The 16,185-nt window shown below is 45.4% G+C and overlaps 1 protein-coding gene across 1 annotated transcript; it reads left to right on the top strand.

The window, feature by feature from the left end:
• Positions 1-4,942: 4,942 nt before the first annotated feature.
• On the top strand, positions 4,943-15,945 carry LOC310792794 (exocyst complex component 3-like protein; the record flags this gene model as incomplete). The annotated part of the gene is made up of 15 exons (XM_083654543.1): positions 4,943-4,985; positions 7,395-7,573; positions 8,137-8,356; positions 8,887-9,108; positions 9,778-9,977; positions 10,476-10,694; positions 10,938-11,008; positions 12,393-12,510; positions 12,918-13,043; positions 13,497-13,597; positions 13,707-13,823; positions 13,996-14,266; positions 14,868-15,023; positions 15,505-15,638; positions 15,759-15,945. 15 exons carry the CDS (start codon positions 4,943-4,945, stop codon positions 15,943-15,945), a joined length of 2,364 nt encoding a protein of 787 aa, XP_083510669.1.
• Between the last annotated feature and the right edge of the window lie 240 nt (positions 15,946-16,185).

The raw sequence follows: 16,185 nt of genomic DNA, 5'->3' as shown, positions 1-16,185 counted from the left end.
ATCTATAATTCAACAACAAAATATATGCACATAATCTAAATTTAATTGGATATCTCAAACGGACAAAACAAATTGATGTCATGTCTTCCAATGCTTTCCATCCCTTCCTGTGGTTATACAACTACGTCGACATATAAGGAACTGTCACTTGGCCTCATATCATACATGTGATAAGACTTGACGGCGTGGGCCATAGATTGTGTAACCGAGCCTGGCAGGAAGTCGGCCCGGGTCAGGAATGTCATACAGGAAGTGTTCTAGAATTAGACTTCCTGTTCCTCCCGTCGCCCCTCTGTGGGTGGAGTTGGTGCTGAGGGTTATGCAGCTCAAGGTGATGACAACAACAAGGCTGCTTTCTGCACACGCACACAGCTGTGGAGAAACAGCCAACACCTCACAACCACTGGCTCTGGTTTCTGGGTGGTGTTTAGCTTTACTGGCATGCTGGATTCAAATTCATTACAGCTTTGACAGTGCATAATGTGAATATTTGGGATAGGGAGTGGCTGTTTCTTTACAGATTTGTGTGTGTGTGTGTGTGTCGCATATTGATTTGAAACATGGTACATCACTTTTCAAAAGGGATTGTTTGCATCACTCTAGTCCCACTTGAAAAATCTTCCCTCCCAACCGCCACCCACCTCTGAACTCTGAGCCATCATTCCCAGTAAATTATAAAATGTGCGTATATTTTAAGGGGAACAAGTAAACCTATCGTCCCCTACGAGGCTGCGACTTTGGGCCAATCAGTAACAAGAACACGCATCATCTCTGCCAGTTTCAGCAGTTATGGCCTTTCAAATTTTGACATTAATTGATTGAATTCATTTGACAAATTAAAAAATACAATGAATACACCAACAAGCATACAGTATAAAATAGTTAATCAGGATATCACAATAAAGTCGTTAAACTTATTTCCATTGCAGTCCTGAGGTCTCAGCTAGGACTGGGAGACAAACAGAATAGGGAATGACTTTTACAATAATAAGAAAACATCAATATAGAACAATCAAGAATAAAAAAGAGGTACAAACCAACAAAAGTTCAAAAACCAGTCAAAGAAAGGTTTTGCTCTATACTAGTACTGTAGCTTACTTGCCATGAATTCTTTTTTAGTTTTTAAAACTATTCAGAGAATTAGCAGATTTAATTTGGTTAGGGATGGTCCATGAACCCCTGTGTATAGGCATGTTCTTCTCCTTTTAGGTTGGGTTGTTTCAAGTTCGCTACACTAGCCCTCGTGTTCAGGCCATGAGTGTGCCGAACAAACTGAAAATACTTAGTAAAATAATTTGGACAAAGGACATTTTGACCTTTAATTCTAGCACCCATATGAGATCAATCGGTGTAACTTCTTAAACATCAAAACTCGATGCCAAAATTTCCAGTTCCAAGTTTCATCAAAGTGGGACTGGTGGGAGTACTGGTTGAGCGGGTGAGGGTCTGGGACGTGGGGTCAGTCGGTTGCCTTGTCCTCAGCAATGCGGTCCCACCCTGACAGGAATACCCTGCTGCTGTCTCCACCTCTGCACCGTCCCTCTGCTGCTGTCTCCACCTCTGCACCGTCCCTCTGTGGCAGAGACACGAGGTGAGCTGTCTCCACCTCTGCACCGTCCCTCTGTGGCAGAGACACGAGGTGAGCTGTCTCCACCTCTGCACCGTCCCTCTGGCAGAGACACGAGGTGATACTGAGACACAAACACCTCGACAGAACTAGACCGACCGATTATATAACGAGGCCAATCTGTTCAATGTGGTGCACCTCTATATGATGTTTGATTGATTACATATTGTAGAATTGATCAATGTTACACTGGTTGTCTATGAGAAGCACTTAAAGGTATAGTTCATCCCAACATCAAAATTACATATTTTGACTCTTACCTGTGGTGTTGCCATTCCTTCTAGATTGTTTTGGTGTGAGTAGCCATGTTTGAGATGTATTGGCCATAGAGATGCCTGCCTTCTCTATCTACAGACCTGGATGCCTGCCTTCTCTATCTACAGACCTGGATGCCTGCCTTCTCTATCTACAGACCTGGATGCCTGCCTTCTCTATCTACAGACCTGGATGGCATTTGGCTTGTGGCGCTCAAAGCCCCAAAAGAATACATTTGAAAAATTAACAGCATTGTCTCTTTACAGAAATCATGACCCGGGTACTCGAGATAATCCACAGAACTTGTGAGCAGTTTCATGTAGGAACTATTTTCTTTAGACCGAACTACACCTGCTAGTTTAGACCGAACTACACCTGCTAGCTGCTAGCTAACAGAACTACACTTGTTAGCTGTTGGCTAACTAGATTGGGATGGATAAATAGCACTACAGATCAGAGGGGAAATATGTATTTTTGATTTTGCGATGAACTGTCCCTTTAAGCTTTTGATTGGATTCCATAAAAGTAGACGGGAGTAATGTTACTCCTTACTGCCCTTTTCCACCCTGACAGGAATACACTTCCATGGGGAAACAATGGCTGCTGCTCATGAATACCCGGAATTATTTGGCATGACTGTGCCATAAAACATCGGCATCTTCAATCCAAAACTATGCATATTGGTAGCAGCCTTCCAACCCTACAGAACCTTCATTTTTCCCCAGCCATTTCTGAGTCATACTTTTTCTTAACACATCACGCATTTCCTGCACATGCATAACACAAAAATATTGAAATGAACATGAGGAAACTTGAAGTCCAGAACAGGAATGGATCTATAATTGCCCTCCTTCCCCCCCCTTCAGACGTATGTTTGGCTTGGACTCTTCTGTGTGTTTTGAAGTGGGTCCGGGAAGCTTTGCAAGGCGTAAACAAGGTGACTGTGGGGGTTGGGGTCAGGGGACTTTTACTGGGGCCCGGCTCGCCCGCCACCCCCAACAGCTGCAGAGGATCAGACGAAGAAGACACAGTCTGCTGTGTTTACGAAAGAAAGAAACACGCTTTCTGCTTCTGGGGTTCTGTGGGTTGTAGTGGCTTCTTCATGGCCCGTGGGTTTTACTGGCTTCTTCATGGCCTGTGGGTTGTACTGGCTTCTTCATGGCCTGTGGGTTGTACTAGCTTCTTCATGGCCTGTGGGTTGTACTGGCTTCTTCATGGCCTGTGGGTTGTACTGGCTTCTTCATGGGTTGTACTGGCTTCTTCATGGCCTGTGGATTGCACTGGCTTCTTCATGACCTGTGGGTTGTACTGGCTTCTTCATGGCCTGTGGATTGCACTGGCTTCTTCATGGCCTGTGGGTTGTACTGGCTTCTTCATGGCCTGTAGGTTGTACTGGCTTCTTCATGGCCTGTGGGTTGTACTGGCCTCTTCATGGCCTGTGGGTTGTACTGGCTTCTTCATGGCCTGTGGGTTGTACTGGCTTCTTCATGGCCTGTAGGTTGTACTGGCTTCTTCATGGCCTGTGGGTTGTACTGGCCTCTTCATGGCCTGTGGGTTGTACTGGCTTCTTCATGGCCTGTGGGTTGTACTGGCTTCTTCATGGCCTGTGGGTTGTACTGGCTTCTTCATGGCCTGTGGGTTGTACTGGCTTCTTCATGGCCTGTGGGTTGCACTAGCTTCTTCATGGCCTGTGGGTTGTACTGGCTTCTTCATGGCCTGTGGGTTGTACTGGCTTCTTCATGGCCTGTGGGTTGTACTGGCTTCTTCATAGCCTGTGGGTTGTACTGGTTTCTTCATGGCCTGTGGGTTGTACTGGTTTCTTCATGGCCTGTGGGTTGTACTGGCTTGTGCATTATTATACATTGCTTCTTCCAGTTATTGCGTGGCTAATTGGTTTCTCCCTACTGGTCAAAGACACTCTCTGGTGGTTCTGTGGAACACCAGGTCCACTTACTGCTCCCCACCTCCCTCTCTCTCTCTCTCTCCCTCTCTCTCCCCTTCCAACCTCCCTCCCTCTTTCTCTCTCTCTCCACTATGTCACCATCTGGATTGCTTCTCTGGTTCACTCCCCTCTCCTGTCTTTAGCGCTGCGTTCATGTCCTGTGGGAAAAACTGCTGGAGTGACGCAAAATTCTCGAAACGACGGGCGGCTGAGCTTGTTTGAAGCCGTCGAGAAAAATCTTTAATGACTTAGTTTGAAGTCATTAAAACTATTTTTTAAACCACTCCACAGATTTCATGTTAACAAACTATAGTGTGGCAAGTCGGTTAGGAGGAAGCTGGCACAGTCAACTTAGTGTCTGTAAACTTCTGACTCACTGAATTGTGATATAGTGAATTAACTAATTAATCAAACAATCACATGATTGAGTGAAATAATCTGGAAACAATTGTTGGAAAAAAATACATGTGCCATGCACAAAGTAGATGTCCTAATCGACTTGTCTAACTAACTATAAACCACTGTGGAGTGGTTAAAAAAAGTTTATGTAAAAACCTAAGTGTATGTAAATGTCAACTTTAGCACTTACCATCAAACACAGTATGTTTTAGTATGGAGTTCATATTTACCATCTTTTCCACAGGACCTGAATGCTGCACATTTCCCTATGCCTTCCCTAGCCCAGCACCCCCCCCCCCCCCCCCTCTCTCTCTCTCTCTCACACACACACACACACACACACACACACACACACACACACACACACACACTCCAGCATTACTCTCCTCCTCCCCTCCCTTCCTGCCGGCCTCTCAGTAGAGGATGTGTCTTGGAGAGAGCGTGTGTGTGTGTGTGTGTGTGTGTGTGTGTGTGTGTGTGTGTGTGTGTGTGTGTGTGTGTGTGTGTGTGTGTGTGTGTGTGTGTGCGTGTGCGTGTGCGTGTGTGAGAGAGAGAGAGAGCGAGGGGGGGGGGGACCAGGGGAAAGCCGTCAGTAGAATGGATTATGTGCCCTCTCTCTCCTCCACCCTTTCTCCTTCTTCTTCTTCTTCTCCAGCCAGCTCTCGCAGCGCTGCACGGCACCCCGGGCCCTCGGACGGGCGGACCAGAACTGAACTTCAATGTCAGCCGGGGATCAGAACCATGGTGGTGACAAACCAGAAGGTAACGGGCAAAAGGGGCTTTGCATTGGGCACACATGCTTATAGCCAGACAACACAGACTGACAACATTGCTGATTGCTGAATGACTCAACACCCACGTCTTCCAAAAGTCTCTCAAAACAAAGCATGATGGACGTGAACATGAGTCTTCAATATCTATCCAGTAAGAATTAGACAGATATTTTGGTTTGCAGGCCGATATTGGGCTATTATTAAATATCAGATATTGGCCAGTCAGTATCGTCCACCTCTGATATGATGGTTCCTTCTTCACCACAGCTACATCCAGTTAATTTGTCTTTGCACGTCGTATTTATTCATGTATAATTGTTTGATATTGCTGTTGTGAATTAGTTCTTTATTCTCAAGGCAGTAATGTATCTCAGAATTCCTCCTGCCATTGAATAGGTGCCTTAAAGCAGTGCTTCTCAAACTTTTCCATGTCAAGGACCCCTAGACTGACACAAATTAGACCACACCCCCCCATTTTGATCAGATTTTGTCCGAGGGTCCCCCATCTGATAAGATTTGTGCTTTTAGAAAGAGTCATGCATTTTGTCATTGTGTTACTAATGGATGGAATTATAGTGAAAATAAATGAGTCCCCTTTTTACTGAGGACTCTCTGGAAGCTCCTCAAGGAATCCCTGGGGGTCCCTGGATCCCACTCTGAAGCACTGGAGCTGCCAACACTAAAGAATTTAATGAGTGTGTTTCAGTGGAGAGTTGATGAGTCCCATGATGGTTCTGTTCCAGAAGCCAATAAGAAAACACAGAGCCAAACACTGAATACTTGTAATTGTTTTTGTAGGGAAATGCTCATATTTCTGAATAGCATCCTGTACTGTTCTGCTGTGTGCTTGGACCATGATGCTGCAGTATCTGAGTATCATAATGGCAGATCGCCCTCTGGAGAGATGGCGTATTGTTTGGCGGATTTGCTGATGTTGACACATTCGGGGCTCAGATTTTGTGTTGGTAGGAGATAGCTGAGTGTCCCATGACCACCTCTTGAGACAGAGACTGTTTGTGTAATTGAGACCTGAGAACGTACACACACACTCTCTCACACTTACACAGAGTCTTGAATGACTATCTTTGTGAGGATAGCTTGTCGGCTGCATTCGTTGGCCAAGTCCAAACCATAATCAGTATAGTCAGCCCACTACAGGGTTCCCATCCCTTCTTAAACATCAAATTCAAGGACTTAGCAGGCCCAAATGCCTGGAAGCCCAGCCCCCATATGGGCATGTATCATCTCATATTGATCGCAGACCCCTCAATTGAATGACCTATGTCTATTTATGTCTATTTGCAAAAACTTTGAGGGCTTGATTTTTTTTCTCAAATTCACAAACTTTCAAGGATTTGGAGGACCCGTGGGAACCCTTTGACTATGAAGACACTCTCACACACACACACTCACACACACACACACTCACACACACACTCTCACACACACACTCTCACACACACATGCACAACAGACACATAGTGAAACTGCCCCGTGCTGAGTCACAAGCACAGCACATTACTCTATGCTGAGTCACTAACCAGCACATTATTCAATTAAGGCCAATTAAGACGTGTAATTCAAACAGAGACTTTGTCATGTGACATTGATGGTTGATGCACTGTTTGCACAGCCGACTGTCTCGCCGCCTGACTGACTGTGACTGCATGACTAACAGAGGCGACATCAGCACATCATCTATCCAAGCTACAAAAGGATGACCTCCCTGAGAACTGAGAGAAACCACTGAGTTGTCTGGTGTTTATCAGTGATTCTCAACCTGTTTCATATAGGACCGTAGCCCCGTTGTGACTCTTTCCGGGTAGACGATGCTACCCAACAAGAGTCCCGTATCCATACATAGACTTGCCTGCGACTCTCGCTCCCAAGCTGTCTAAATCAGAGATACGCACGTATTGACAAGTGTCACAGAAACATTTCAAAGCCACCTACTAGAGCAGAAGGGTTCATTGCTTCTCGACGGAGGGGTTTGAAAGCTCGATGCTGCTCATAAATGCCTCTTTTTTATCCGAATTCTATGCTGGTGATATTATTTTTTCCGGGTTAGAGCTCCCAGCCGTCACAGCGCTCAACAGCGCCACTCTGGTCGAAAGCTCGGCTAAATAGACTAGAGATTTAGGGAAAATTTTGGCGACTGAAAAACAGGACCAATTTCAAAGGGTTCCCTTGAACTCTCACCTCAATATATCTGAATGATAATGAGTTCTATGGGGAGTCTCCCCTGCTCTTACCACTTTTTTCTTTTTTTTCCACCTGACGTCTTACTAACATTACTTAGCCAGAAAAACTGAGAAACTAGCCAGAAAAACGGTGGTTCTTTGGCTCCGCCCACTGATGTTGAACTCAGCCAATGAGATGACTTGTGACTCATGTCCAGACGCAGTGGTGCCGCCAGCAGAGGTGTGGCCAGAGGTGGCGCGGGCCGAGTGTTTGGCGCGTGGAGCTGCCCTCAAGTGGGCGTCGGGTGTTTTCTGTCGGCCTGAGCACCTGGAGAGACTGAGCCAGTACAGGAAGAGAGAGAGCCAGAGGACTACCTCCATACACTCCAGACTGAAGGTGATAACACACACACACACACACACACACACACACACACACACACACACACACACACACACACACACACACACCTGCCAATAGTGCTGGGCGATAATTCAATATTCTCATTTATCATCTTCCAGTGGAATCATATCATGATGATATGAAAATATTTTAATAGCGTGACACATTTCTGCTGTCTGAATTGATGATGACAAGCACATGTATTATCTCTGATAAAAAATTAGGTATGTTTGGGGTATTATTTGAATATTTCTGTTTTGTTTGACATCACACCTAACATTACCATTTGGTTCAATGTGATGAACTTGATAATTTGATTATTTATGTGAGTTTGCATACATGAACCACATCATGATTACATGATATATATTGATGTCGATAAAAAATCCTGTGATTGTGGTGATAATATGGATTTCAACCATATCGTCCAGCCCTACCTGCCAACAACAACAATAAGAAGTATGAATACAATCAAACACTGGAGAAGAAAGGTCATTGTTTTGAGTCCATACTGCAGCTCAATGATACAACATGGCGTCATGCTGCTTCCCTTCCAGTCCATGGTGCAGTCGTACCTGGAGGGGGTGGGCTGGGGCCTGGGGCAGCTGCGGGAGGCCAGGGCCGAGCTGCAGGAGGTGTCCCACGCCCTGAGGAAGGCGGGCCTGGAGTCCAGCCGGAACGCAGAGGGGGTCACATCTCTGGAGACGCTGAGGGACGTGTCAGTCAACCACTGTCAGCTGCTCGCTGCCGTCAGCAACCTGCCACGACTTTATTCTGGTGAGCTGCTGCCTTCTGGACACAACAATGGGAGTCAAATGCCTGAAAATAAACTTGACAAATCCTACCATGAGTTTATCATAATAGACACCAGTTAGCATCAAACTAATGACGATTGATTGAACTGATTAAGTTCTGGCAAAGCAAGAGTGGTAACCAGACACATCTCAGTAAGTATGTTTAGCTTAGCTATTAGCATTTATCCTGCCATTTTTCCTTTGAAGGCCTCTGTAGTGCAGTGGCTTTGGTGTGCCCTCTTTTAATACGTCCATGCATTATTCACAAATGTGTTCTGTTTTCTGTCTCCCTCTAGTGCTCAGAAAAAAAATCGCTTATTGTAGTTTTAATGTTTTCTCTATGATTATATGATTTGGCGCTATATAAATATAACATTTAAATTGATTGACTGATTGACTGATTGATTGATTGAATTGATTGATTGATTGATTGACAATATAGAATCCTTTTTGTTAACTGAACCCCCCCTCTCTTTTCCCCTGCCCCCCTCCTCTCCTCCCTCTTGCTGCCAGTGCGCAGCATGGTGTTGGAGACTGAGCGGCTGGTGGAGTCGCGGCGGCTCCTGGAGGCCCATGCCAGGCTGATGGAGCTGGAGCGCGGGCAGGACGACATCCTCTGGCAGCTCCGCGGGGCAGCAGGGCATGCTGGGGCGGCAGGAAGCGCCCTCAGCGCCGAGGACGAAGAGCTGGTGGCCAAATATTTCTCTGGCGTTGGCCGGCTGGTGGAGGCTCTGGGTAGGGATAGATTGGAGCAGGCATCTGAAAGTTTTGGAAGCCAATCTGACCGAGGATTAAGTAAATATTAGTCAACCAAGTATCTGCATCACTTCAAAAATATATGGTTATTATTTATAACCCCAGTTCCATGAGTAATACGAGTTCAGTTCAGTTGTTTATAGCCCCTTATATACTACATCCATTACTACATCCTATATCTACACACAATATAGTTTGCATACATCATATACATACTAGACGTTTTACTAGATTACATTATGATACTACACAAACACAGCATATATTTGGACTGTGGGAGGAAACCAGAGACACGGAGAGAACATGTAAACTCCACACAGAAAGGACCAGGGTGGAGATTCAAACTCATATGATGTGCCACCCACCATGCAAATATGAGCAAGTTGTCAGGGTTATGGTTAGAGGTTGTCTCACTATGAGACAATGGATAGAAGTGGTTTTTGAACGATGTTTTGTCTGCACACACTATTTATGGTAGGTGGTGCTACCTGGTGCGGACGGAGACATTTCAGCAGCCTTTGAGGATCGGCGTATTGAGATGCATGCTTCTGAGGCGTGCTCCCATAGTGAGACATCGAGTGAATCTTAGGAAATAGAATATATAGCAGCTGAAGTTCTAATGCCTACCTCCCTACCACGTCACTGCAGGTAAGGAGCTGTGGGCGGTGGTGAGCAGTGGCCTGGCTCTGGCCCGGCAGAACCCCACGCCTTTCGTGTCTGCGGTGAGGATTGTGGAGCGCGAGGAGGCCCTGGACCGAGCACTGCTGGAGGAGAGAGGAGGGGCCGGGGGCCACGGCAGACCCCTGCCCCCCGGGAGACCTCGCTGCTGGAGGGAACGCTTCTTCCAGGTCAGTGTCCGCTGCTTCAAATATGAAGCCAGTTCAGTTTCTACCGCTGACATTTATTTTTCTACCACTGGCATTTCATTTTCTATCCTGTATGTTTCACCTGTCTAGTGTCTACCAAGTTTCTATCATTTACAGTTTTTCCTGTGTTCTCCAGTTCAAGAGCTCCTCCATATACCAATGTTGCAGATCTAGCGCTCTATGGTCACAAGAATATTGTAAAGACACTGAGTGAGGCCCTAATCTCGGCACTCCTCATTTTTGGTTGCTTGAAATGTTGGTCATCCATGAATTGAAGTTCATTCAACTGTTGCATAATCTATAGATGATAGTGGGTGAACGTTCAAGAAATGGACTGACCATTGAGAAACAAACTAATGAAGCACGATCATGAGAGTAGAGCCACATGGCAAGGCTATCCCATAATAGTATTTTAACTCCTACTGTGTTTTTGTTGGCGTAAGCTACAATCTTTCTGCTCCCACCTTTCCCACCTACCAGGTACTAGAAGAAGCGGTCTCCACGCGGTTTCGTAGCGTGTCCTACCTGCACACGCGTGGTCCGGGCCTGGCCGGACACCTCTCTGCGCTCCAGCATGGTATCATGGCCGACCTGGCCACCGTGCGCCACCTGCTGGAGCACTGCGTCCCACCGCATTACCGGTTAACGGGAGCCTACCTGAGGGCCAGCCACCGCTGTTTACATGCACACCTGGCACAGGTGAGTGAACCGAGAAAAACTAGATTACATTACATTAGAATAGAGTAGTAGATTATCTTAATGATCGCTTAAAAAATTGAAATAAGCTCTTTCTAATATAAGTATATATACAGTTTAAAAAAAATCTTGTATTGGTTGTTTTTCCCCATGTGTTGATCCCTATCGAGAGTTCATAGTTTCATCACCTTTTCACTACTTCCTCGATACAAACTCATGTTAACCTAAGTGATATTTGTCACCTAGGTCAGCAGTTGGGAGCTGGAGAGTGGAGAGATCTTTGCTGTGCTGAACTGGGTGCTGCACATCTACAACAGGTGAGGAACCACACATGTGCATGACAGCAGCATGTGGCTGGCCTGGTACTGTTTTCAGCTTGTGAGTCTGTGTGTCATCATGGCAAATGTGCTCCTGGAGACACCTATTGTAACCACAGAAGCCATTTTGAGTACTTGGACATGTGTTGGTCGGTCTGTCTGTCTGTCTGTCTGTCTGTCTGTCTGTCTGTCTGTCTGTCTTTGCAACTTTTTTTTTTTGGCACGGACACAATACAGAAATGGATTAAAAAAAATGCAAAAAAGAATGAATGAATGAATGAAAGCTTTATTTCGGACTTTCAAAAAAAGAAAGAAATAGTAATATACACAAGTAGTATCAATGTTACAAAATATATATATTTATAAGTGAAAAAGAAAACGAAAAGAAAACGAAAAATTAAATAAAAAAATAAACAATAATAATCAGAATACGTGACAGCAACGAGGTCCGAAAAGGAGTAGGATGAAGTACACTGTACTTATTTAGTCCTACCCCCAGTCCACAGTTCACATTCTTAATCAATTGACTTCCACTTTTATACTATTTACATTCTCAAGAAACCATATATGTTCATACACACATATATACAAATATATATATATATATATACAAATACATTCATACCTTGCATAATAAATATAATTTATAGTTCTAGTGTATAAATTATTAATATGTTAAATATAATATACCATTAATAATATGTATACCAAATTTGCGTATTTACAGAGTAATATTATGTACAATACAATTAACTAATAGTGCATATTATAATATATATACAATATAAATAATCATACCATGCTATTAATCGCTTCATATACATAACTTGTACCTTTTAAATAAATGTTCCTTATATTTGTTTTTGAAATGGTTCACGCTTAAACATTGTTTGAGCTCAGCATCCATACTGTTCCAGAGCAGAGAAAATAATAATAATGAGCAGGTAGAGACAGGAAACCCTGGACGGGCTTATTCTGGGTCTTACAAAACTAACATTTTGTTTATTTAAAGTCACGGGCTGGTGTGATCGTATCACAAGATGGTCTCTGTTTACTTAGCATGTCATTCTTTGTCTTTCTGTCTGTGTCATTCTTTGTGTTTTAAAACTCCTTGTTTAATGTGGATACTGCTTGGCTTGACTTGACCTGGCTTGATGTGGTTTATTTAACTTGACTTGACCTGGCTGATAAAAAAACATTGCTATCTCCCGCTGCTCCAACTTGGGGCTATAAAACTATGAAGATGCCCAGTACAGCTTTAATAAAAAAAAATATATATTTTTTTTTAACAAAATGTTATGTTCATTTGGGATGGAACTGTCACCTTCTGCACATCGCAGCCTGTCAAATTGTTGCTGGGATCTGATGAGCATGTTTTCGGCAGCCCAGACATGATGGGCCACGCAGAGCTGGTGGCTGAGATGGAGAAAGAAGAGCTAGGACCTCTCATCTCCATGGAGGGGCTGGAGAAGCTGCAGAACAAATATGTACAAAGTGTTCGGGTGAGTTACCCGAATGCTGTCTTTGTCTGATCCCTCTCTATGTCTTCTCTTGTATGCATGTGAAGTTGGTTGAAGATAACATAGATTACAGGCTGTATGTATCCTGGTGAATGTCCTCTAAAAGCAGGGTTCAGGTAATTCCCAAGTCTTAATAAGTTTGGAAACGGCATTAAAAGGTTTGGAAAAGGAAGGGAAACGTATGATATTTTCAGTAGATTTAGACCCTTGTCACCTCAAATATACTGCGATTAATCGCTGTGAAGAATAATATGGCATAGTTGGAAGAAGCAAATCTAACTGAACACCAATGAAAATTTACAAATCTAAAGTGTCAAATAGCACGTTGATGATATCGATGTTATTGAACTCGATACAGTGTTTATGTGTCCGTGTCGTTGCTGTTGTAGAAGAGTGTGTCAGAGTGGATGCACAAGGCTTTAGAGGTGGAGCTGACAGACTGGCAGAGGGACCAGGAGCCGGATACAGACCATGAAGGCTTCTACCAAACCAGCCTGCCCACTATAATCACACAGGTACACATGCCATGCTGATATACTGCTACTTTTCCTTTTGTTTATTTTTTACTATTATTTTGACATTGAAAAAAACTCTTAAAGTAGCATGAAGTAATAATAACCAGAAAGAAATGCTGAAACACTGATAGAACTTTACAGTAGTTCCTCCTACACAAGCCTCAGATACAGGCCCCCCCACCCGTTCCCCATCCCCCATCCTCTTGGGCTACAGTGGCCTGATTTTGATTTAAGTAATAAAGTCACATTTTGAGAATACTCATGGAATCTCCCTGGGAATGCCTATGCCAAGGTGCTGGAACACAGACTCGCTCCAATTGTTGAACCTCGGATTCAGGAGGAGCAATGTCTGTATTTCTTCCTGGTCTGTGGACCAGCTTTTGATCGTCCCACGAGCTGTATTCACATTTGTCTGTGGTGATTGGTGATTTTTTTTGGTCTGTACTGTGGTAGATGCTGGAGGAGAACGCCCGGGTGGCTCTGATGATCGGAGAATCCCTTCGAGACCAGACTATACAGATGGGACTATATGAGATGGAGAACCTTTTAAACAGGTGCCAATTATCTTTCATAGTCTTTATTCTCATACGTATATGAAATTGGCTTCCAACATGTCTTGCTATTCTTCATCCTCCTCCTGTCTCTCTCTCTCCTTCCCTCCAGGTTCCGAGAGGCTCTGGTGGAGTTTGGGAAAGAACATCGCAGGGATCCGAACAGGAACAAAAACAAGTTCTACCTCCACTACCTGCTGGCCTCCATCAGTAACTGCATCATCCTCAAGTAAGATTTGGCCTGAGTGACAAGACACAGAGATACAGTAGCTTGTGTTTGGATGATGCCAATGGCAGCTCCTGCAAAGAGGGAAAATGGAGAATGCCATGGATCGTCCCTGGTCCATCCATACGTCACACACAATGCCATGAATCCACCCTCTCCCCTCCCCTTCATCCAGGACGTCCACAGAGAGCCTGCAGCAGCAGCAGTCGTCCCGGTCGGCGGGCCAGTTCTCTCGGACTCCGCCCAACCCGCTGGCGGCTCTGGACCGGGCGGTGAGACGGGCCTGCCGCCTGGTGATGGACCAACTCCAGCTGGACCTCCAGCCGTTCCTGCCGGGCCTGCTGACCCGACCCTGGCTGGTCCAGGGCGACCCCACGCCCAAACTCTGCCAGGTCCTGGAGCGTCACCTGGAGCTGTACGGTCGCGTGCGCCCCCCCTGCCGGCAGGTCACCCCGAGCTTTGCCCTGTTTTTATGATGCACAGTTGTATCTGCATAGCGCGGATGTGGGAGTTGTAGTTCTACGAATGTTTCTCAGAGGGAGAAATAACCTCATTGGTTCAAATGTTCGCGGCCCACATCTGACCGTAAACCGTACGGAGGCCAAATAATGCATTGTCAGAGCACTTTATATAATAATGATAAAAGGAGCTGTCCATCAGCACCACACAGAAATCAGGAACTACAAATGAGGGCCTGCAATAGGCTAATTATAATAACAATCTCAAAAAGCGTAATGTTTTGAAAATTTGGCGGTCCACTTGCAATACCTTCGCGGCCCACCAGTGGGCCCCTGACCCACACGTTGGGAATGGTTGTTCTATAATGTTCCTCACTGCCAATGCTCTGGAGATGCATGCCAGCGCTCTGTTGGAAGACTGCTTGCTACTGTAGGGTGACTGTTGATGCATTCTAAAACAGGCGGATATCCGATATTTAATAAAATATCGGTCCTAAATATCAGCAAAGGGATACAACGGTCACGCCCAGGATGTAGGTTCAAGTATACCTGCTGAATCCTCTCTCTATGGCCCACCGTGTCCCTACAGCGTCTGCAGGAGGAGGCCCAGTGGCTGACGGTGGTGGAGTACGTCAGGGCGCTGATGCAGAAGAGGCTGGTGTGTCGGGGGGCCGAGGAGAGGAGGCAGCTGGCTCAGCGGATGGTCCAGGACGACCAGCACTTCAGAGAGATCTTCCACAGCCTGGTGAGGACGACGGACTCTATTGAACTGTTCCTCGACAACTCTGCCACAGACCTAAGTCACAGTGTCGTGGTGTTTGAGGTGGGGCCGATTAGACCAATATACCGTACAGCGTACGTGCTGATATCTTGGGCCTTTTGTTAACAATCTGACCTGGTTCAGTCACCTCTTTTTTATATACTTTATTTTTTGGTTTTATAACGTAGGTAAACATGAGGTCGATCAGTTACGTTGAATGATAAACACAGAGGTTGTTAGACACAGAATGGCGCACACACACACACAGTGAACCAGGTGAAGATGAGGTTTTACTCAAGAGCCGCCTTTTTTTTTTATATCTAGCAATATTCTAGAACTCTACTGGGGTCTAGACTGATGGTTAAGAATTAAAAGTGCATTTGCTATTGCATTATTATGCTATTATATTATTATAACAGTGGCAAAAAATTGTCTTAACCTTGTGTGTACCTGTCCTTCTGTTTAGGAAGGTGAAGGGTCAGTGCCTGAAGTTAACCCTTTGGCCTTACTGCCCGTCCTGGCCGACTTCATCCGACTCAAAGACCCCGGCCTGCTCACTCTAGAGGTTTCTGGACTAGCGGCAAAATACCCCGACATCAGGTGAGCCCTGCTCTTCCCTGACCAGTTCACTCGTTTCTTTTGTGCCACTACACATCGAGCTCTACTGCAGAGATTCCTCCTGAACAGGGAGCTGATGTGTTGTTTGTGCCGTGTCCGCAGTGAAGAGCACGTGTCCGTGCTGCTGGACGTCCGTGGGGACGTCTCCAGAGACGTCAGAGGGACGGTGCTGGACCTTCTGGAGCAGAGCGCCCCCCCTCTCCCAGCGGGATACCGGCCCATTTTCACCGACATCCTGGTTCCTCCCTCCACCATGTCCTTCTGCCTGCCTACTGCCATGTGCGCGTGACTGTCAACAGAGAAAACTGAAATTGTAACTTAACTGTGGCTCAGGGTGGATCTTTGTTCTCGGAAGGAGTTTTGATCAGGTCCCCCTACTGTTTCATTATGATGGGCAGGATTTAATTGCTGGTCAATGTAACTGTCTTGCTCAAGTGCACCTCAACAGTAGTTGGTGCCTTCCATCAGCACCCAATCACACCAATTAACTCACAGCAAAAGTGACCCTCTCCCAAAACACAGCAATTTC

The sequence above is a fragment of the Poromitra crassiceps genome, assembly GCF_964638095.1.
Source record: "Poromitra crassiceps genome assembly, chromosome: 18".
Classification (NCBI taxonomy): Eukaryota; Metazoa; Chordata; class Actinopteri; order Beryciformes; family Melamphaidae; genus Poromitra; species Poromitra crassiceps.
The sequence above is the reverse complement of the archived record's forward strand: the minus strand, read 5'-3'. Positions and strand labels throughout refer to the sequence as shown.